This window comes from Saimiri boliviensis, chromosome 18 (genome assembly GCF_048565385.1).
Source record: "Saimiri boliviensis isolate mSaiBol1 chromosome 18, mSaiBol1.pri, whole genome shotgun sequence".
NCBI classification, from domain to species: Eukaryota; Metazoa; Chordata; class Mammalia; order Primates; family Cebidae; genus Saimiri; species Saimiri boliviensis.
Genome location: NC_133466.1, coordinates 5,898,776 through 5,922,925, shown reverse-complemented (window position 1 = coordinate 5,922,925; position 24,150 = coordinate 5,898,776). Strand labels below are relative to the sequence as shown.

Below are 24,150 nucleotides of genomic sequence, written 5' to 3'. Positions count from 1 at the left end.
GTTGCAGGGGCTGCTGGCGCTATGGCTGGTTGGGGAAGCTGAGAAGCCTGTGCTGAATGGTGTGGTCTTGGCTTCATGGCTGTTCTCTGAGGTCAAGTGTATCAAAGTGGTATGATAATGCTTTGTGCACTTTCACATGCAAATAAACTCAGCATCTTGGGATTGGAGCAATGTGATTTCTCAACATTAGGTAGGGACACTGTGTCAATGGCAGCAGTTCCTTCCTCACTAACCTTTGCAGTGGATACAGCAGAAATCTAAAACTCAAATTCCCATGGTGGCCAGACTTCATCAGAGATCCATAAACTTTTCTGTAAAGACTCAGTACAAATTTTGAGCTTTATGCACCCATGTTATTCTTTCTTAAAAACAAAAACAAAAACAAAAAGATATATAGGCTGGGCTTTGTGGCTCATGCCTATAATCCCAGCACTTTGGGAGGCCGAGCTGGGCAGATCACCTGAGGTCAGGAGTTAGAGACCAGCCTGACCAACATGGACTTCATAAAGAAGACAAAGACTTCATAAAGAAAAGTAAAGAAAGGTGAAAGGATAGGACAGGAAGGCCAGGGGAAAGAAGATGGGGGAAGAATACAGCCCCTATCACAGCTCCAGTGACCAACCATGAAATGGCTGTCTCTGGAGCTGGAGATGCCATCCCCCGTCCTGATGGAATAGGGCACTTCCCAGGCTGTAAACTGCAGCCCACAACAGACCAGGCCTGTGGATGTGAGTTCTGCTTAGTGTTGTGCCAAACTTCTAAATTCAGTGTTAATTTTTAAAATCTGGAAATTTCAGCTCAAAATCTAAATTTTGAGTTACTCTTGAGTTCCTGCTTGGCAACAATGAGCCAGAGTGAAGCATGGAGAGTCTGACTGTGCACCCTCAGTGAGCCACAGCTCCCATCCTCCATTCACTGAAGGGTCAGCAAACTACAGTTGGGGAGCCAAAGTTCACCTCCAGACCTTGAACTTAGCATAGTTTGTACACCTTTTTTGTTTTGTTTTGTTTTTGAGATGGCGTTTCATTCTTGTTGTCCAGGCTGAAGTGCAATGGTGCGATCTCAGCTCACTGCAACCTCCAGAGTTCAAGCCATTCTCCTGCCTCAGCCTCTTGAGTAGCTGGAATTACAGGCATGTGCCACCACACCTGGCTAATTTTCTATTTTTAGTAGAGACAGGGTTTCGCCATGTTAACCAGGTTGGTCTTGAACTCCTGACCTCAGGTGATCCCCCTGCCTCAGTCTCCCAAAGTGCTGGGATTACAGGTGTGAGCCACTGTGCCTGGCCCAGAAGTTTATTTCTTACAGAAATTTATTTCTAGAGGTTGAAAATTTCAAGATCAAGAGGCCAGATTTGGTGTCTGGTAAGGGCTCATTCTTCTGGTTCGTAGATGGTGCCTTCTCCCTGTGCCCTCCTGTGGCAGAGGGGTAAGTGATTTCACTGAGCCTTGGGCCTCTTTTACAAAGGGCATTGATTCTATTCATGAGGGGTCCACCCTCACCTCCTAAAGGCCCCACTTCTTAATATTATTGCATTAGGAATTAGGTTTCCAGATATTAATTTGAAAGGGGAGGCATGAACATTCAGACCAGAGCACCCTTCAGCATTTCAGTGTGGGTTTCATTCAGTATATGTTTTCTCAACAAACACATAACTCTGCTCATTGCGGCACCCATTCTGAAGGCAACACTGTGAGTAATGTTTATAACTGTTAATCTCATACGTTCATTTCCCTTATGCCAGACACACACAAGGAACAGAAGTGTGAGTGCACATGACTCCTGCTGTGGAGGGGCTCATAGCCCCCCGATGTCATCACGGACAACAGGGTCCATGGAGACATGATGATATGCCTCAAAGGTTACTGTTGGTAAAATCCCTCCTCTGCGCTGAGCTGAGGAGTCACTAACTGTATGCAGGAGATGGACAAAGACAGTGCACTAGGGAGGAAGGCATCTTTGAACTTGGCTTTTCAAGGAAGAGCACAGAAAAGGGGACGTGGAACTTGCAGTGCCTTCCAGGCAAGGGAAGAAGTACAACGATAGGGTTTGGGAGCATGAAAAGGTAGGTTGGTGCTGGGTGTTGGGCTCTGGGGAGTCACTGAGTCATTGCAAAGTAGTAGCATTGGGGGAGGCATCCTCACGTGCCCAAGACTTGGGTACTATATTATAGCAAAAGTGAATGGGCCGACAGCTTCCAGAGACTCCCATATGAGGAGTAAGGGAAGAGTGGGACAAGGTCACCTCAAGATAGCTACAGCTCCTAAAAAGATGTGCCTTTGGGTTCGGCTGCTGGGGAGCAGAGGCAGTGTCTCCAGCCCCTGCTGAACACTCTAATAAGGATGCCTTTGGCCAAGTACTTGCACTCCATTGGAGGTAAGTCACACATGGGAAACTGACTTTTAAATTTCAGCCATGCAAATGTATGCACCAAGACAAAGACAAGTTCTCTGCTGCAGCTTTCCATTTCTGGAGTCTGCTCCTTTCCTTTCATTTCCCCTTAGCTCCTCTGAATGTTAAAGGATAGGGGCTGTGTGGGGCTGCCACAGCCAGCACCCAGATACAATACAAAAGGCCAGCCGGGGAGCCAAAGAGGTGGCGTCTGCATCTGTCTGCAGACATGCCAGGCAGCTGCCCTGCAGACCAGCACCCCGGAGGCTGTTCACCTGGCCTTCTGGCAGGGAGAGAGCTGCTGCCATGGCAACTGCCAGCCGCAGCAGAGGTCACAGAGGAAACGAAGAAAAAAGCAACAACAGCAGCATTAATGACGGCAATCAGAAAAGCAGGTGCAAAATGCACCACCCGAAAAATGCTGTTTTCCTGAGGAGGTGGCTGGGATGGGGTGGGATGAGAAAAGGCATTGAGAAGGAAGGAGAAGATTGAGCAGGAAGTCAGAGATGACATTTTGGGCCGAAGGATGGGGACAGCTTATTCTCTCTAAGTATCCAGCATAATGAAAGCCCAGGGATCTGAGCAAGCTGGTGGGTTGTTTACATACATAATTAAATACAATTCTATTTTTGCAGGAGCAGATTAACACTTATTTCCCACTTCTTTCTGAGACATGCAAAGTACTTTCAGAGCTTGAGATTTTTTTTTTTCAATGATCAGATATGTCTGTGTAAGGAACAAGGCATCATAATGTCCATTTTGCAGATGAGAAATCATACAGAGAATCCAAGTCTCAGAAATAGCCCATTCTCAGGCACTTTAGCATAAAGGTCTTCTGTCACTCACTCTTGAAAACAATTTTCAAGAACTGACATCTTCCAGCATTGAGAAATGGGCACTCCTCTGCAGTTGAGGAAGAATTGTACATTTTAACCCATTCTCTTGAAGACAACATTGATTACAAATATCAGAAGTGTGAAAATGTTGCATTTGGTTGATCCAGCCATCAACTTCTTAGGATTTAATTTAAGAAAATGATCTCAGAAATGGTAAAAGACATAGCACTAGGATGTCCATTGTAGTGGTGTTTATGCTAATGAAAACTTGAAAATAATTTACCGGTTTGGCAATATGAGATTTGTTAAATATACGGTAAGAGATATCATTACAAATTGTAGAAAAGTACTTAAGAGATACATAACCTCGATTTCTATTTGGGATGCTGTTACTGAGGGTAGCAGAGATAAGGTGGTGGGAAGGAAGCCAAGAACAACCTCTACTGAAAGTTGGAACAAACCTCCGGTCTTCTGTTAGCCATCGGGGTATGGCAATCACCTTAATCTTGGTGACGGAGAAACGGATCTGAGACTAAGGTGCCAGCTTTCCTGCACTAGGGAGTGGCTGACTGCACTGATGGTGGACAGGAAAAGAAGAGGTAGATTTGGGAGCTGGACACCCTTTCCCTCCAAGAAATGAGCCAGGCATGCACTCCTCATTTTTAATCCTGGGAGAAACCCAAGCACGGGGGCTTCCTCTCCTCTTGCCAGGAGGCAGATTGACAATCAGCATTCATGGACCATTGCCTCATTGCTCAGTTCTCTGCACACCTTAATTTCACCCCCAGGAACCATGAGTGGTCCACTGTGTGTTAAGGGGTGTGGATACATGGTGAGTGCCTGTGCACATGTGCATGTATGGGTGACAAAATTATTTAACTTGTTATATCTGCCTATTCCTGGGTTACCTCTAGGTGGGAAAATGATGGAAGCTGTTTTGCTTTCTCCACAATGCTTGTCTCTATCTGCTGAATTTGCAACAGTAAATACAATGTTACTTGTAATGGTAAAAAAGAGCAAAAAAATTATTTTTAAATGTTGATGTTTTCAGTCAATTCAATAATCTGCTCCCCTTCCCACATCTCCCACACAGATTCTTAGTTAAGCGTTACTCCTTCCTCCCACACTAGACTTCACAGGGTCTCCGGCAAGAAATACACTCACGGTTCTCCTGTCAACCTGGATTCCATGCGTCCAAACAAAGGAATTGTAAAACGGCATGATTCTTTGAATCTCACCAGATTGTTAGCCTCATATGTCTTTCTTTTAAGTCTTGGATATGGGAAACTTGAACTAAATCCTATTTGAAGAGCAGTGCCTTCAAAGTAAGATGCAGAGCGCTGTCTGCGTTTTTTATAGGGCAGAGAACTATGGAGAGCACGCATCAAAGACCTCCACCTAGCACGGGCAAAGGTCTGCTTCTGCATTTAAGCATCTGAGCCCTAAAGAGTTAGCTCCCGAGCTCCTCCAGAGCACGATGCTGCCCAGTCCCACGCACCTGCCTCGTCCGCCGTGATGGTGAGCTCGTTGCTGGGCTCGCTCTTGCCAATCCGGTTCTTGGCGTACATGCGGATGCTGTAGGTGGAGGAAGGGTGGATATCAATGATGGTGGCCGAGTTCAGCTGAGGGGAAACATCTTTGGTTCTCTGAGCAGAATCCCAGGAGTCTTTTGGGTTTTGTTTTTCAAAAAAGAAGAGATAGAGATGTGAGTTTTTTTCCTCTGCCTTTGAAAGTTCACAAGTAGGAATTATAAACGAAAAAAAAAAAAAAAAGGAAAGAAAAAAAATTACACTCCAAGTGATTTTTCAATACAATGTTCCCAGCTTTCTGGCAGAGTTGGCTATCAGAGGGGATGTGGCATCCCACACTCCTTATCCGCGCTGCGAGGGACATGGGGCAACAAGTCAGGAGAGTTCAGGGAGGGGCGGGGGAGATCACAGAAGGGAAATTCCAGTGGAGTGGACAACGGCCACTGTGAGCACTCACTGTACGGGACAGTACGATGAACTATGGTTTGGATGGTACCCCTGGGTCCCCCCAAAATCGCTGGTTCTAAAAGGTTTTGAAAACCAGCAAAACTTCAAGCTATACCAGATCCTTCCCTCCCCAAATAGAGTGTGGTAAAAATAAGATGATCCTATACAAACCAATCTCATTCCAGGATAAATCCTGATCACCAAACATATTTTGCAATTCTATGTTTTTGAAATCATTTAGTGCCAAATCCTTGGTTGTAGGAATTATTTTTAAACCATAGCTAATTATAACAGCAGCACCTGTTTCATGTGAAATGTTATCATTGACTCTGCGACATTTTGTATCTGCTGATTTCAGGGCTTCACGCAACTATGAGAATGTCAATACATGGTTCTTATATCAAAAGAGTTTGGGCAGTATTGATTGTGGGTGGGTGGTCAACAGCTGGCGTTGGCTGGGGATGAACACAGGGGGCTCCAAGACAGTAGACAGAGATGATGCCTACATATTCCCACCCTCCTCAGGGTCTGCCTTGGTGGTGCTCACCACACAAGGAAGTCTGCCATGGATAATCTGTATTCCCTGCTGGACTTTAAGCTCTAGGCAGGCAGAGGCCATACTGGCCATACCCAGTCTTCTATCCCTCTTGCTAGCTCAGTACCTGGCTCACAGTGGATACATAGTATATTAATGTTTAATAGATAAATAAGCCACAAATGGACCTCTGAGTCTTGGGAAGGGGACCAATCACTTTGTCACACTAAGGGTGAGTATGGCAGTTTGGGGGACTTCTCTGTCCAGATGTAAACATAAATGCAAGAGATTTTCTGGAATTGAAGAAAAAATATGTGGCTTAAAGACTGCTTTTTGATGCTTTACCTTCTCAGAGAATGGAGCCTAATAGAAGCTGACGATATTGGCGTTACAAGGAAAAAGCGTATTTTGAATCAAGATTAGAGGTAGGAGAACATGAAATAAAAAGAGAAGAGTTGGAAAAAAATTTACGAGGAGAAGAATGTGATTCAATAGAAGACAAATGAGGAAAGGAAATTTTGTATCAATGCAATGACACACACCAAGGGGGCTTGCCCCACAGAGAGAAAGCCAGGCCTTCTGCAGAGATGTTTAGGATGAGGAGGAATGCCTGGAGCTGCAAGACACAGAGACATTTGCTAAGTATCCCCAGGAGGAGGTAGACAGTTGTGGTGGTGAATGCCTCTGCCCAGGCAACATGGAATTTTCCGGAACTGATGGGGCCAATGAAGATACAGCTATCTTCACTGGAGGTTTTGTGTGGGAGATGGCAGACAGCCTGGAGAGGCATGTCCATGACTGCAGTTCCCTTACACCAATCCAAAGCATATGGTAGACCTGGGTAGAGAGGGGACAGTCCCCTCTTGGTGGTCACTGGGCACTTCCACATCCATGCCCTACAGGTTTCTTTACCTCAGCCCATACCTCAGTGACACTGCCTTGTACGATAATCTCCCAGTGTGACTTATAAGCCCTCTCTGATGCTGCCTTTGCTCTGTGTCTGTAGAAACTACCACCTACTCCCTCCAATGGGCTGGGGGACCCATTACAAAATCAATCTCACCCTTCCTGTCCGTGGCCTTCCCAGACTCTCCCCATTTGCACTCGCCTCTGCAGATCTTGGATGTCCATGCATACATTTCTGTGTGTGATTTACTCCTAAGAATTTCTTCATTTGGTCAGCGGTGCATTCTTCCTAGTTATATTTACATCTCAATTTTCAGCTTCATCATCCCATCAAGGCAATGTGCTGGGCATTTTAAAACATGACTTCTGTGGCTCCCAAATGTGTGGGCACATTGGAAACACCCTGGGGCTTTTTGACAGTTCTGCTTTCAGACATGGTAAACCAGAGTCTCTGAGGAATGGCACTCAGAAACCTGTGTTTTTAAAAAGGGTCCCTATCTGGGTCATTCTGATGTATAGTTTGGACAGACTATTTTATTTGATTAAAATTTTACAACATCCTACCAAGGTAAGGCCTTTATTTCCTTAGTGACAGTCAAGAAATTGAAGCCCTGTTACACAGCTAGTAAGAAGAAAGCCTGGGATTTGGCCTCACCCATGTTATCTCCAAGCTCAAGGTCATTTTCCCATAATTCATGACCTCTACATAGTCTCTGAAAACACCTAATAGGACAGGATTTTAATATTTCCAGGCACCTGCTGAAAGTCTCAGTTGCTTAGAAGACCTTCTGACAAGTTATTGACTTGACAATGCAGAGAAATCGTTTGTTCAAAGGCAAGAGAAGAAAATTTTGGCCAAATATGATTGTACCATCTGTGGGTTTGCAGGAAGACTGAGGGCTGTATAGGCTCAGAGTTGCAGCCTGGTTTAGGAAGAACTTATCAGAAGCATTCACTGAAAGAGTGGGGAGGATGCCATGGCTTGCTCCAGGGAAACTGGTGGTATAGGAGGATGGGGAAGTTCAGAGTCTCACTGCAGCCTCTGCAATTCCAAGCAAGTGCTGTGAGGAAGGAATGAGGAGCTGACAGGTACCAGTAAGTCTGTATTGGGTGCTTGCTGGGGAGCTCACTTTGGGGGTCAGATACCCCAAATCCAGTGGATGCAAGAACAACAAGGACTAATATAAGACAGTGGACTTGATATGAAGAAATGCTGTTAGAGGCTAAAGATCAGAATGAGTGAGGGTAACTGAAAGTTCTAGAGGTGAATTACATAAAAGGCTCAACAATGGAGGGGTTGCTGGGAGAAGGAGCAGGCCCTCCACATTGGGGAATAGGAGGAGGTATGGGGACACAGGAAAACTCCTTTCCCTCTGTTGTCTTCTCAAGGATAACAGTCCTCAGGGTGAACTGGGGGTGGGAAGCCCAAGAGAAGAGAAGGGCTGGAGGAATGTGCCTTCTGTGTCAGAGTCTGTGTTTCCTGGTTACTTTCCAGGGTGTGACGGAGCTTGCCATGCTTCTGAAGCCTGGTCAGAGACCTGTGAGGCACCCTGTACAGGAGGGACAAGAGAAATTGTGGACAGGAGAGAGGCACCAGAGAAACCAGGGACAGAAGGGGCCACCAGAGAAACTGGGGACAGGAAGGGCCACTAGAGGAAGCACAGACAGGAGGGCTCACCAGAGGAACCAGGGATATGAGGGAGGCACCAGAGGTACTGTGGACAGGAGGGGTCACCAGAGAAACTGTGGCCAGGAGGGGCCACCAGAGAAACCATGGACAGGAGGGGCCACCATAGAAACAGACTCTGAAGGGCAGGCTGCCTTCCAAGGAGGAGAATAAAAGGAGGCAGTAAACTGTAGACAGATCTGCTGGGAGTCCCCAGACAAGATGATGTAAAGAATGCTAAAGGTGGCTTGGGTCCATGTAGAGAAGTGGCAGTCCCTGGGAATCAGAAAACGTGGCAACCAAAGCAGCCTGTGTAATTGCCAGCTGCAGAGAAGAAGAAGATTCCAGATGAGGAAGGCACAGCTTCACTGTGCCTGTGCCTGGCTGGATGATGCCTCTGGTGCTGTCACTGGGCATGACCAGAGTCGGGGGGTGGCAGGAGCTCATGACAGGAGATGCAAGAACAAGGACTTGGGATGTTCAGTGTTTCCTGGAAAACAGTAAATCGAGGAAAATAATCTTTTGTCAAATCCTGAGAGGGCTGTCATTTGGCCAAATGGTTTAGAGATGGGAAGAGAGCCGCTGGATCCAGGAAGGTTTATTTTGGTGCAATAAATGTAAGAACTTGTAGCAGTCACAGCTGGTCAAAGGCAGAATTGTCCTTCCTGGGTTAGTGAGTCTCTGTTTCTAGGATTGTTCAAGTATAGAGTGAATGGTCACTTGTAGCAGTTCTTTTTGTTAAGAATGTGAAGTATTTTAATACCTTGGTAATATGCTGCTTTCTTTGACAATTAATGAAAAGTAAAGGAAAACTTTTGAGGGTATAATTTCACCATTGCCTAAAACAGAGGTTGAGCATCAACAATTTGACTAATGGTTATTGTGAGTCTAGGATACGTGCCAGGCACTATGAGGCGTGCAGGGACATAACATAGCGTTTGTCAGACACAATCCCAGCCCTCAGGGCTCACTATGGCCCATAGGTGAACAACTGTCCCATGGGGTACAGATGGTAAATTAATCGTCATGAGCCCACCGAGTGTTCAAGGCATGCGATGAATAGTGAAGGGGAATAGGTAGTCAGGGAAGGCTTTCTGGAAGAAGTGACATTTAGGCTGTTATTAATACTTGAAGGATCTGTTTTCTATGTACTTAGTCTAAAACTGCACTCACTTAAATTGGGGTTGTAATTTTTACACACCAAAAGTATATTGAGGAAGAAACTAATACGCAAAAAATCTGATGAACACACGTCCTACAGCAGTGAGTACAGGTGCTCTCTACTCTAAGCATGGCTTCTTCCTCCCAGGGCTTCCAAACTGAAAGTAATGGAAGTTCTGTAGGTTCCTGGTGGAGACCTTAGTCATGGAGTTGGATCTGCTTGTTGTGTGAGCTTTTGCCCAGGGATTCTCCTGGGACCCATGCTGACCCTTAAAATGACTTGCTCCAGGGCTGCGTAAACATCTTAGCCACGCGGCTGGCCCTGTCTCTGGGTGAAGTAGAGCATGAAGGATAGGAAGAATCTCCCTCAATCCCTCCTGTACTTGGCTTTATAGATAAGGAGTTTTTGGCTTTGGTTATATAAACCATGATCATTTTATACATTTAAAGATATTGTGGATAATAAAGATTTTTAGATTTTGACTGCATGTAAATTAAATGCAATAAACATTTATAGTACACTCTTTACTTGACAGACCTTGTGCTGGGTGCTGGGGATCCCAGAACACAGAGAACCAGAGTCCCTGCCTTTTGGAACCCCCTGGGGAGTGGGGAGATAGTGAGAACTCCTAGATGCTGAGCAAGTAGTTTAACTAACACAGAGGGTTTTAGAGGCATTTTACTCTTAAGCATTTTCCTGTACACTGGAGCAATCTACAAACTACCACCTATTAGATGTTGAGTATGCTCTGGTCAATGAAGAAAGCATTTACAATGTCTTCCCTTCTCAGAGTTCACCAGCATCCACCGAGTGCCTCCATATGTTAGGTGCGGGGCTGGGTGTTGGAGAAATGAGTTGGGTGAAAATAGACTTACTAGGTGGAGGGTTACCCCAAGGAGCCTCTAGCATGGTGGAGGTGAAATGCATTAATCAGTATATTTGTCAGTAATCACAGAGGTACGTATACGATGACACGTAATGCCACAGGCCCAGATTGAAAGGGAGGTGGAGCTGAGTGAGCAGCTGAGATGTGGGATTTAAGGAGTGGGTAGTAACTGGGTGGTCCAGGGAAGGGAGGACTTGAGGCAGAAGGCAGCTGGTGGCCTTTGTGGTCTCCTTGCCAGTCCTTTGAGGTGGATGCAGTGATAACCGCTTCACAGATGAGGGGAGCAGGTAAAGGCGCAGAGCTGGTGCACAGGCCTAGCAGGAAATCCCACACAGGCTGGGTCCCAAACCACTGAGCCTGGACCTGCCACCAGCATCCGGCAATGCCCAACCCTTCCTGAGGACTGGGGTGGTCCTGAGCTGCTCCACTAGGGGAGGCCACTTGTGTGCTCAGCATCAACAGCACAGGCAGCCTGCAGCACCATAGCCAGTTCGCAGCCAGTGAGATAAAGGGCTGTCCCTGTCTCCAGGACGCTCACTGCATCTGTCTGTGCTCTCATCACTGTCACCACATTCCAGGCCAGTTTCTGCTCAAATGTAATTGCCTCACCTGAGAAGCACCTGCTTCACTTCAAGACCTGCGTCTGTGAACTTGTAATTCTACTTCTTTGGAATAAAGGCAAGGTCAGCTTCTCCTCCCTGGGCCCTTGGGAATCTTGTTCATCCTCATCCCCCCAAAATACTCATTTAGTTCAGCACTGTCTCGGGCGAGCCCCCCAGGTCACTGAGCCTCACCCCTGAGCCCAGGGCCCTGGCTCTGCAGCGTTTCTCAGCTACAGTTAGATTTGTAGTCCAATTAGCCCTTGGAAGGCCCTTCCTGGGCCTTGTGTATGTGACACCTCACTTCTAGGTCCCCAGTTTCGCAATTCAGAGGCTGATGGTCTGAGCCACTCCATCTTTTCTTAAGTGCACTTCCAACCCTGCAAGTCACGGATATTACTTTTCAAACAGTATGTTTGCTTTTGCTTTGATCCACTGTTTTCTCAATCTTCAAATTCTGCTCTCCTGAGTTTCTAAAGAGCCACCCCTAGGCTTTCCTTCGCAGTCGCCATTTCCTGGCCCTGTTCCTGGCTTGCTCTTGCTGAAACATTTCTTCACTCCTAACCTGTGGTTCCCAGCTGCCTTGAGCTTGATTGTTTACTACAGCTTTAGTGCCAAAGATCCTAAATGGGTCATAACCGGGTGACCTGAAATAACGTGCGGTGCCCAGGTAGGGAAAACTAAAGCCACTTTTGTGGTCAGTAAGGATTTTATTAACCCTTTCCATGCTGGTGGTGCTCGAATTCCTCATATCTTTTATGAGACAGTGAAAATTCTGACTAGAGGCCACAGTGGTGGTATTCTACCCTCGCCTGATGCATCATAAAGTTCAAAATGGTCCCCACATTGATCCTTGAAGACAATGAAGGGGCATACCTGCAGTGGCCCTGGCAGTGGGGTCAGTTTTATTTATGAGCTCTGGACTGAGTGGTCCCAGGTGCAGCAGCCAGTGTTACTGATGGTCCCTGGGCATTTCCAGGAGGTTGCTGCAGAGTGAATTTTCCCTTTCTTGCACTAAATACCACTGCACAGTTTATCTGACAGACACCAAGCACAGCTAGAGCTCAGCACTCTGAGTGCAGGACATGGTATCAGGCTCTACAAAAGTCACTCCAACTGGGGAAACAGAAAGTGAAGGGAGCAGGTGAGATAGAAAAGATCATGGTGGAGGCCTGGTTCCATCAGCCACTGCTGACATGCCGATGGGTGGCTAACAATGTCAAGGAGTCCAGCCAGAAGCAAGACTGAAGTCTGGGCTGACTCAAAAAGAAAGAAGCAGAGCTGAGCCTCAACATGAAACTCCACTCCCACAGCAGAAAGCCAGGATGTGCTTCCAGCAAGGAGGAAGACTGATTGGTGGAAATGGTGTCCTCTGAGCTCCTGTGAGCTGAGCTGTGCACTAACAGGTAAATTACATTAATAAGGATAAAAACAAAAGAACTGTGAGGTGGAAATGAAGCTGGAGGAAATAAAGAACTTACCTGATTTGTTTTTGCATTCAATATCGTAGCCCGTGATGGGGCTGTTTCCATCAAACCCCATGGTCCACCTGAGCGTAATTGTGCGTGCTTTGACATCTTTGATCTCAATTTCGGGAGGGTCTGGGGGCTCTGCGCCATCAACAGAAAGACTCAGAGTTAGTTCACACAGACCTCTGATATGAAATGCTAGAGGAAATGCTGAGCATGGCTCACAAATGATTTGTCTGCATTAGACAAGAACAGACGCTTTTCATTTGGAAGCATTTTTTTTTTTTCTGAATCACATTTTAGGGAGGAGAAAATCCACTTTTCCAAGACTTCCAAGCACTTAAGAACTGGACCAAACCTGGAAGATATAAAATGTCACTATTCTAGCTTGGATCTCTAACTCAAAACATACTTTGGCCCCAAATGTTGAATTTCCCTTTCATTCTGATGGATTTCTAAAATTGAGTAAAGAAATTCCACTGCTATACTTGTGTGCATGTGCATGGGCTTGACAATCATGGGTTTGTCAATCCTGACTGGTTCCTTGAAGGGCTTTGTTCCCCATTTTGGGGCTTTACTTTGACATAATCACAGGCCCTGCAATATTCTGCTTTAGCACTGACTTGATACATATTCAAAATTTCCTGGGAATTAGGAAGTGTTACATGACAGGCTGAAGCCACACAGATGCCCGAGGCTGAGCATACAGCTCCTGTCCTGAAACAGCTGTGTTTATTCTCTTATGCTATCATCTTCCTACCTTGCACTGTGAGCTGAATTATTCCACGGTCCTCCCCATAAGAATTAATAGCATGGCAGGAGAAGAAACCAGAATCTTCTCTCACAGTTGGCAAAATCTATGTGTAAAGCAGAAAGAAATTCATCTTTCACAGTAGGCAAAATGACTTCTGGCTGTAAAGCTCTCTCTCCACTCTTTCAGTTCTCCTGCCATGCCCAGCACACACACACACACACACACACACACACACACACACACTCACTCATGCAATGCCCATTCCTCCACATTCTCACACACTAAATCACACACAAACACATACCCCTCTGAGGACAAATTACTTCAGTATAATTGTAAGTGTGTAGATGAATAGGATTCATGGACATCATCCATGTCAGCTGTAGCTCATTAAATTGGATGTGTAATTTATACAGGATGTCGTGGTCAGCTTGACATAAATCTTACATATACATTTGCTTCATGGTATACCTTTAGAGCATCCAAAGCAACCATGTCCAAAGAAACAGATTATATACTGCAGTCAGGGCTGGGGGCCAGCATGACTCTTGTCAGATTCCTGTTCTAGCAGGATTCCAGGAATGGACCCTTGTTTCAGAGCCAATGTAAGCATTACAAACACAGGGCTTCTCCACCTATCCTCCCTGTGTGTGCTGCAGTATCATCCTCCATCCCCATGATAACAGCACAACCCAGTTCATGACTCACAGTGCCTTTCGTGATCCTCTCTTAATGACAGAATGAATATTTTTACTTTGGATTTTTCCAAAGAAGCAAGATATTTTTTATGGTAATATTTTTATCCAAAGCCTATCTCATTTTTCTTTCTGCAGGAAGTTAAAACATGTGCACAGCATAGGCTGACAGTCCTCAAGGATTAACAGTCATTTAAAAACCTTATTTCTTACTTGTTTTTTTTTATTACACTTGTGTTTCCTGCTGCATTCATAATAATCCTATTCTTAATAACACTTAGGCTGAAGCACTATTTTTGAAGGCCATTCAGTAATCTCACTGTGTGAAAGGGAAGAAAAACGGTGCTTCGTAAATAAATTCCGAAAGATTATCTGCTACTTATCTGCACCCACTTGTGTGAAAGGAAAGACTTATTCTTCCAATAAAGTTTGTTCCATTGTCTTGTATTTGCCATGCTTTTACCTGCAGAGTAGAAATCACCTCTTCTCCCACCTCCTTGGTGGACACAAGATAACGGGCCATCTCGGGGTTAATGATTCGGTCCTCCTTCTCCCAGCGGACTATAATGGGTTTCTCACCATGTGCTGTGCAGCTCATCTCCTTTTTTTGACCCTGTGTGGCCAGGGTAGTATTTGGATAGGATGTTATCATCGCAGGAACTGAAAAAACAAGACGGTCACAAAGTGTTCAGCAAAGCAGGTTCTTGATTTTCCCTGGCAAAACACTCAGGTAACTCACATTTCAAGAGACATTTTTTTGGAAATACAATTTATTCAAGAAACTGCTGTGTGAAAATCACAAGAAAATAAAGGAAAGGCAGCAGAAAAATGAAACTTGAGTAAGTGAGCTGCAGGCAGAAATTGCCATGCAGTTTCATACCCATGGCACGTTGCTCTCTTCCAACCCTGTTGAGGGTCACAGCCTATGTCCCTTAGCACACAGAATGATCGATATTGTTTGGCTGTGTCCCCACCCAAATCTCATCTTGATTTGTACTCCCATAATTCCCGTTTCATGGGAGGAACCTGATGGGAGGTAATTGAATCTTGGAGGTGGATTTTTTCCATCTGTTATCATGATAGTGAATAAGTCTTATGAGATCGGATGGTTTTAAAAATGGGAGTTTCACTGCACAAATACTCTCTCTTTATCTGCTGCCATCCATGCAAGATGTGACTTGCTTCTTTTTGCCTTCTTCCATGGTTGTGAGACCTCTCCAGCTACATGGAACTGTGAGTCCATGAAAGCTCTTTCTTTTGTAAATAGCCCAGTCTTAGGTATGTCTTTATTAGCATAGAAAATGGACTAATACAATGATGTTACTGGTTGCTCTGTCTATAAAAAAGACTTAACATGAAGGGTTATCCTCCTTTTTCTGGGGTCAACTATGTTACTAACTATCATTTTCAACAATGGGGATGAAACCTCCACTTTTAGTCAACTTTAGGTGAATCCCTTATGGCTGCTAACCACAACTTGTAACCACTCTTTACCATGCCCATCTCCCACAGTTGTTATAAAGCTTACAAGCCTTTATTAGTCACTGGAGACCTCAAACCTGTCTCTCTTCCATAACTTACAGCAGAGAATGTCACCTCCAATTTACTGAGAAAAAGAAAACCTTTATTTGAGAAACTTCTCAAGTTTCCTTTTTCCACATCAAAATTAATATGTTGACTTCTTTTCTTGGCAATGGATGACACAAGAGCCCACCCCAATTCCACAAGCCACCGAGAAATTCTGGACTGCATATAACGAATACCTTTTTAAAAATATATACTAAGATTATCAGAAAGTGAGAGAAAAACCAGAGACCAAAAACAAAAGCTGATGGTGAAAAGCCAGAGGTAATATAATGGTGCTGCTTTGACAACCTGAGAGGCATGACATTAAATGTGAGATGTTCAAAGCCAGGCTCCTCAAAGGGTTCTATCTTGAGAGAAAATACGTAACCAAAAAATAAAATAAAAAATAAAAATCCACAAAGGCAAAGAGAGAAGGAAACTGTCTTAGCTTGAATTATAGATGTAGAAACACAATCTCTCCCCTGAGAATTTGTAAAACTGGCCTGGCTCTACATAAGTCTAGAGTCAGATTCATGCTAAAGAATTAAGATGCAGGTGATTGTAGTTTGATGATGGCCTGAGGAGCCTAGCCAAAGCAACATACTCTAGAAGAATGTGTCCTCTCTCCAGGCCCACTGAAATGCACCCAGAGAAAGCTTTGCTGGCCATGAGCTCACAAACCAAAACTAAAGGACACATGAGAAAACTAACACCAGGGCTTCAGATGATAGAGTCATCAGATATAGACTGCAAAAATAACTATGTATGAATGTTTAAAGATACCTTTAAAATATGATAAATAAGATGTTATCAAAAAGGACCAGAATTTCTAGGTGGCTTGTGGAAATGGGGTGGGCTCTTGTGTCATCCATTGCCAAGAAAAGAAGTCAACATATTAATTTTGATGTTGAAAAAGGAAACTTGAGAAGTTTCTCAAATAACTATTGGGGAGCAATGCATTGCAAATGCCGGTACTTTAAAACAACCAACTGGAGGAACTGTTCTCCAAAAACTGCAGCACTGTTTTGAGGACTTGTTTGTTTTCCTCCCTTTCCCACCCCTTTAAAAAAAAATAATTGCAAGCTTTATTGCATTTGATGAGAGAAGTACCTTGGCCAAACCATAGGCCTCTGGTTTGTTTATAATTTGCCTTTCTTACTCTGCAAAAAAATAATCCTCAGTTTTACTTAGATTTCTACTTTGAAAGAGTGTCCTACCAAAATGGGTATTTTTGTTCTGGTTATTAAATTCAGCACTTGGGCAGAAATGCTGTGACTAGCCCATATTCTCTATCCAGCTCAAACATTTTCAGCCCTTTAAAGAAATGGTCAAAAGGATTTTTAAAAATGAATCATTATCATGGCTTCTTTGCAATGCTAATGTTTGAAGGCATGACCTTTTCACTTGTCACAGTTATGGATGTCTAGAGATGACAACATGTCTGTAGAGCAGCCCTTTCTGCAAGGAGTTCTGAAGCATAACAAATGGATGGGACAATTTAACAGGGATTTGTACCAAGGAGAGGCTGTGGGCAAACCCTGCTAGCAGGGCCAAGGGAGATCCAGACCCAATAAAGCTTTGTCTAGAGATTGTGCACTGTGCGCCTCTCCTGCAAAATTACCATTGAGGAAGGTGCTGTTTTATATCATATCAATTTATAAGCTTGCTTCATGAACTATAATATTATCTAACAGCATCCTTAATGCTCAACAAATCTGCAATGTTATGATATAAGGGAGCATCCTCTGACCTACTTTTTTGCAGCATAAAGATGCAGTGGTGTAGTGGAGTTGCTGCCATTGGCCAGGGAGATCTGACTGTGCACATCGCTGCTCAGCTCGGCAGTATAATGATGTCTCTTTCTCATTTAGCGTAAAATTGGCAATGATGGTAGTGTTTATACCACTGAAATTGGCAAGTGCTAGAAATCAGGGCTTTTGCCATTCTCTCCCCATCAATAGCTAATTGTCAAACATTGACCAGAACATTACTTAGGAGAGCGTTTCACTATATTAATAATTTTAAAGGGTGTTCCCATCATGCAAAAGATACTGAGAATATGGTGAGATTAAGCTAAGAGCAATAATTAATCTTATCAATAAAAGTAACCCCCATTAATTACTAATTAAAATAAAATAATTAAAATATGAACAGTAAATAATTAACATAATTAGATAATTAAAATATGAAGAGTATGTGACTGTATGTTTTGACAAGTAATTCAGTGATAAATTGATGCATATATTAATTTTTTAACCCAAGGATACAGAGAGAATGAAAACTTCTATCAGTAAATCACTGATATTAATGATTGTTTCCAAAATTTACTCTCAAGTGTTCTTTTTTTCCTTTGAGATGGAGTCTTGCACTGCCACCCAGGCTGGAGTGCAGTGGCACAATCTCAGCTCACTATAACCTCCAAGTCCCAGGTTCAAGTGATTCTCCTGCCTCAGCCTCTGGAGTAGCTGGGATCACAGGCGCCTGCCACTGCACCCAGCTAATTACTCTCAAGCCTTTTAATGACTCTACCAATAATACAAAATTAATCCTCATACATTTTTATGATTTTTGTTCCTACCTGGTTCTGCTGAAACCACAGTTGAACAAGAGGAAGTACTGAACAGTCTGGATAATCAGAACGAGACAAGATATCTGTCACAAGCATCTGGTTCGATACTTTCATTTTACAGAGAAGAATGGTTGTCAAAAGCCCAAAAACAGGAGTCTATCAGGATCTGACTTTGATTGGTCCTATTCAAAAACCATCATCATCATCATCATCATCATCACCCTCAACAAAGGAGATGGCCACTGGTCCCAGAGTGTCCAGGACTTCTTCCTGTGTTTTCGCACAGGAAATCTGTATCCTGGGAAGTTTCTCAGTTCCTTTAGGCATTCAGAGCAGATATGGCAAAGGAGAGTGTGGAGCCAAGAATGAGGCAGCATGAACCTGGCCCCAATGCCCAAGATGGGAAACTGAGGCAGGAATTACAGGGCTTCTGGGTGGGAGGTCAAAAGAGGAAGATGCTCTGAGACACAAATACATTTTAAAGCTATTTCTTCAAGCCCCCTTTAAAACATTCCTCCCAAATTTTTATTATGAAAAAATTTCAAACATATAGAAAAACCAATCAGCCACGTATCTACTGCCTGGATTCCACGGTTCATGTTTTAATGCACAGTGTTGAATCAAAATGTGTTTTCTTTGTTAGCAAAATTTACTGAATACTTTTTTTTTAAACTATTCTATTTTAAAACTACCTTGGATAAACACATACATCAGTGTGGGTCTCAAAGGTCAAGCTGTAAGATGGCAGCCACCTGCCTGGATTCTGCAGCTCAGGGTGGAGATGCATTGGTCTCATCATGTCCCAGGAAAAGGAACCACCACACCTTGGCCTGCCTAAGTGATGTGGGGTTAGGTGGCTCTTAGGGTAGAGTGGTGCTTCTCACATATGTCCTACCAAAAGGAAAGGTGAGAAAGGGGCCTGTGAGCAGAGAATCTAACTCTGACCTCCTGCCACTTGGCGTGGGCAGGACCCTTGGCTGTCTTGGGTTTTGGCTTTCTCACCTGAGTCATAGGAGAGCTGAATGGGATCAGGAGTTTTCAGCCTGGCCTGTATCTCAGAATCACCTAGGAACTTTTAAAATAGGCTAGTGTTCAGGCCTCACTGCAGACTGGCTCAGAGTCACTGGGGTGGGCTTATGCATGAATCTATTTAAGTTTCCCAGATGATCCTAAAATACACAGCCTGAATTGAAACAACTCAACCAGATGATCCCCAAGGGCTTTTCCCGCTCTAATTGCCATTACCTCTCCTTCTCTTTTTTCTTTCTTTCTCTCTATCCTTCCGTTCCTCCCTCCCTCCGAATTTTTTCTTCATTCTTCCCTTCCTTTCTTCTTCACTTTCTTCTCTCTTTCATCTTCTGTTTCATCCTCTTTCTATTTCTGTCTCCTGCCTTTTTCTTTTTTCTCTTTCACAGTGCCATAATAACAATAATAGCTACTTTTTATGAATGTTGACTATGTGCTAAGAACTTTCCCCTATATTGCATAAGTATTTAAGCCAAACAACAACATGATGGAATAAAAACACTAGCCATGGAAATGAGCCAAGGCATATAAGTGCTATTTTAAAGTGATTCTAAATTATGCCATAAATAGAAGTAAGAGACGCAGAAAAAACATTTCCAGCAGATTCACGGGATTTGCATCTATATTAACAAACATCTATGCAGATGGTCAAATAGAAACCAGACACCAAACACCTGCTTTAAATGGGCAAAAATAAAGATTAGAATATGGGAGATTTTGGAATTAATTTCTACTTGACATCTTCTCCCTTTTCTTCCTAATTTGTAAGTAAGGAAACAGAGAATTAGGGGGTTTAAGACTGGAAAAGACTAGACCTATTCCCCTTGCCTCTCTCCTATCTCTAATGCAAAGTTCCATTTTATTTAATAAGGTTATTTAAAAAAATCAATATTACCATAAAAGTAATACAGTAAAATGATCTCTATTAATCCCTAAAGTGACCCATCTCTCCTGTCCTCTTTCTTCCCTTCTCTGTCCTCCTTCCTTTCTCCAGGGTCTGGAAAGCCAAATGGTAGTAGCAGCATAGTTAATACATAGTGTATCTGTCCTCTGTCCTTTCACAACTCAGATTACTTTCACATCATGAGCCTACAGCAACATGCCTGTTCTCAGTGGAGAAATAATTCTTAATTGCATTTACCTGTAATTACATAGGATGGGGACAATAAGTAATTAGCCTAAAGTCATACAACTAGTAAATGGAAGATCTAGAAGAATCCAAGTCTTCTGATTCCAAGTGCAAAGCATCTTTGCCTTACAGTACAGAGGAGGCCAAGGCTGGCCCACAGGGTGCAGGGTGTCTGACCACAGGGGTGTCTGATGGCCTGACTGTCTTCAAGCCAGAACACCCTTGGATGCCCCTCAGTCTGGTACCTAAGTCCATTTACAGGTGACTCCCCATAAAGTACTTGAAATCTCCATTTCTCAGTTGCAAGGCAGAACCCAAACATATCCTGGAAGCCTATTGCATACTTGTAGGATTATGCAAACAGGACTGACTACATAATTTGCAGGACCTAGAGCAAATGAAAATATGGAGCCCTTTGCTCAAAAAGCAGGGAAAACCATTAAAGTTCTAAAAGATAAAGGTTTTTCCTTCCTTCTGTGGTCTCCCTCTCTCTCTGCCATAATGGCTTTCATTTTTAATTTAATATCCCACTTCTTCTGGGATGGTGGTACTAGCTGGGCAAGTGCTGACCCTCCCTGACTCCCAGTAACAGCCCTGTGAATTGGCATGCACACTCATTTGCCTCACTACCTGCCTGGATCCCTGCCATCGTCATGCCCATGCCAGGGTGGGGATGTGTAGCCAGGCCTCCCTCAGTCAAATGGGTAACCCTCAGTGACCTGGAGACCCACCCTGCCCTGTCAACCTCTGTGAGCTCTATGGTACTGCCAGCTAGAATCAGGGAGGGCTGTCACATCCAAAAATGTTGCAGGGAGCTGTCTCTGACCTTCTCCACATACCTACCTAGATCCCCATGAACTGGATGACCACAGCCATTGCTGGGCAGTTGCAGGAAAGGGGAGCCAGGGGCTCCAGGAGGCAGGAGAGTGGACACCTGCAAATCTATTCTGGAGAGGCAGTGAGAGGTGGGATGACATGACAGCTGTGGCTCCGTGTAGCCTGTTCATGTTCCACTGTCACACTGGACTTCACTTGCAAATCGCAATTTCAAAGACAAAATTGTTAAGAATTCAAGATGGTGACTGCAGACAATCTTTGGTTTGTAGTACTGCACTGGTCGCATACCCATGATGCTGTTTGTAGATTGGTCAGGGTGGTGGGAAAAATTATAGGAAAGATGCACACCTTCTTGGAAGGCTGGGAGGCTTTGCAAAAGCTTTGGTAAAGGATTATGGCTGAAGGCAGACTAATCATCTTACCTTGAGCTAACAGCAAAGAGCAGACAACAAGGGAGTATAGAGGAGTTTATCTAAATAGCTTCTTTACTCACGTTGTCCTAAAACCAGCCTTTGATCATCCATATGCATGCTCTCTATTTGGGGTTGGCAACGTTGATTACCCACAGATGATGTTTGCTTAAGACCTTGGTCATTAAGTCTGTCCTAAAATAAATACAAGGGTCTCTGGCATATGTGAGCTGAATGGTTGGACTCCTTCTTCAGTGTCTGTAAGCTGTGGGGTCCCCTAGCCATGCTCTCATAAGCAAAACACCTGTCTGCGAACTCCTTTCATCAGTCGCTTGGCCAGAGTTTGCGGGTCAGAGTCAGCAGCTGTCCCCGAATGTCAGGGCATTACTCCACCTCCTAGGCAGCTTCTACTGCTTCCAGTAGAGAGAAACAGCCTTGAGGTGGAGGGGAATAAGAAGAGCTGAGGAGAGGGCAGCCTCTTGGGTAAGACTTAGACATTACTAACCACAATCTGGAATCTGAAGTAGGGAGCTGCTATTCCCATCGTGAAGGCAATGGGTAGAGAAGCAAGACTTCATAAGGGAAGTGGCTAATCCCCTTGCAGTCAACATCTTCCCAAGCCACTCAACCCATCACCATTATCTTTCATTAAACCTGTGGTTCCTATTCCTTACATCACCTGGGAGCCATAAAAACACCCACAGTGTACTGAGAATGATGACTTCCAGCTTCTTCCATGTCCCTGCAAAGGATATAATCTCATTCTATTTTGTGGCTGCATAGCATTCCATGGTGTATATGTGCCACGTTTTCTTTATCCAGTCTGTCATTGATGGATATTTGGGTTGTCTCCAAGTCTTTGCTATTGTAAACAGTGCTTGAATAAACATAAGTGTGCATGTGTCTTTATGGTAGAATGGTTTATACTCCTTTAGGTATATATCCAGTAATGGGATTGCTGTGTCAAATGGTATTTTTGGTTTTAGACTCTTGAGTAATCGCCACATTGTCTTCCTCAATGGTTGAACTAAGGAACACTTCCACCAACAGTGTAAAAGTGTTCCTATTTCTCCACAGCCTCGCCAGCATCTGTTGTTTCCTGACTTTTTAATAAAAGCCACTCTGACTAATCTCACTTATAAGTGGGAATTGAACAATGAGAACACGTGGACACATGGAGGGGAAAAACACACACTGGGGTCTGTCAGCGGGTGGGGAACAAGGGGAGGGAGAGCATTAGGACAAATACGTAATGCATGCAAGGCTTAAAACCAAAATAAATGACAGGTTGATATGTGCAGCAAACCACCATGGCACACGTATACCTATGTAACAAACCTGCACATTCTGCACGTGTACCTCAGAACTTAAAGTAAAATAATAATAATTAAAAAAAAACCCAACACCCACAGTAGTATTTTCCCAGCCACAGTGAATACTTGCTCTCCTCAGGATTCTTCTTCTTTGCTTGGTAAAATATACATAACATAAAATTTGCTATTTTAATCACTTTCAGTGGACTAAGTACATTCACATTGCTGTGCAGCCTTCACTAAAGTTCATCTCCCCCAAACTCTTTCATCCTCCCAAACTGAAACCGGGCACCTCTTAAACAATTCTCATTCTCTCGTTTTCCCAAACCACTCCCACCGCCCGGCTCTGGCAGCCAGGATTCTACTTTCCATCTCTACGAATCTGACTTCTCTGGGGACCTCCTATAAGAAGAATCATACAGTGTTTGTCTTTCTGTATCTGGCTTATTTTACTTAGCATAATGCCCTCAAGGTTCAGCCACATTCTAGCCTGCATCTGAATTTCCTTCTTTTTAAACCTGAATTCTATTTCAAGATATGTGCAGACACCATTGCTTTAATCCAGTCATCTGTCAACGGACACCTGTTTGCTTTCACCTTTTGGTTACTGTAAACACAGATGTACCAAACATTATTTTTTGAAAGTCTGTTGAACTTTGTTAGAGAAAATGGCTTGAGACTTTGTGCCTATTTCTTCTCAAGCCATTTAAAGGCCAAGCAGTATTTTCCTTGTTTGTGGCCTGTGCCTCTCAATTGCATCTCCGTTTCCTCATCTATACGAACGATGAGTCCTGCAGCCTCCTAAGGCTGTAATGAGGATTAATGAGATTATGTTAGTGGAACCCACTGAGGGTGCTGGAAGAAAGGCCCACAGAAACACTGGGTGCAATTATCACTGCTGCAGAATCAAAAATTTCTCCTGTCCAAATCCTTATTGTTCATAAAAATTTCAGCAAGTGTGGCTCCCCACTGGGCACCTCTAATCCTTATAAAGAAAATGATTTCTCCAGCCAGGAATTAATAAATTCCTAGCACATACTAAAATATCTCCTCAGCTGGGTTAGTATGCTTACATAATGAAGTTACTTTGATTATAACCATTAAGCAAATTCATGTTTCCAAGCTGGAGTGGGCCATATTTGATGTTAAGCTTTAACAAGAATGACAACATCTCCACTTCCTGGCAGCTTTTCCAGGTCCTTCTGACATGATTAAATATGTCAGGGGAAAGACCAAGAACATTTAGGGTTCATATTATATTCACTCTGAAGTTATTTCAAGTCACATTATTGGAAGAAAGTTGATTTATTTTTTAAGACAACTATGAATATTAACCAAAAGATATTAAAAACAGTATTTTCCTCCAACTCGCATGGAGGCAGGCAGGCCATTTCTTCCTATTTTTTTTTTCCTTCTGTCTGGTTA

General features: G+C 43.8%; 1 protein-coding gene across 2 annotated transcripts in view; it reads right to left on the bottom strand.

The window, feature by feature from the left end:
• The window catches only part of DSCAM (DS cell adhesion molecule), a 746,447-nt gene that overhangs the window by 136,137 nt on the left and 586,160 nt on the right, over positions 1-24,150 (bottom strand). For both annotated transcript variants that reach the window (XM_074389246.1, XM_074389247.1), the window contains exons 12-15: positions 14,339-14,535; positions 13,187-13,283; positions 12,439-12,567; positions 4,726-4,893 (exon numbers count right to left, since the gene is read on the bottom strand). In XM_074389246.1, the coding sequence (XP_074245347.1) occupies positions 4,726-4,893; positions 12,439-12,567; positions 13,187-13,283; positions 14,339-14,535 (591 nt within the window). The remainder of the gene's footprint in view (positions 1-4,725; positions 4,894-12,438; positions 12,568-13,186; positions 13,284-14,338; positions 14,536-24,150) is intronic.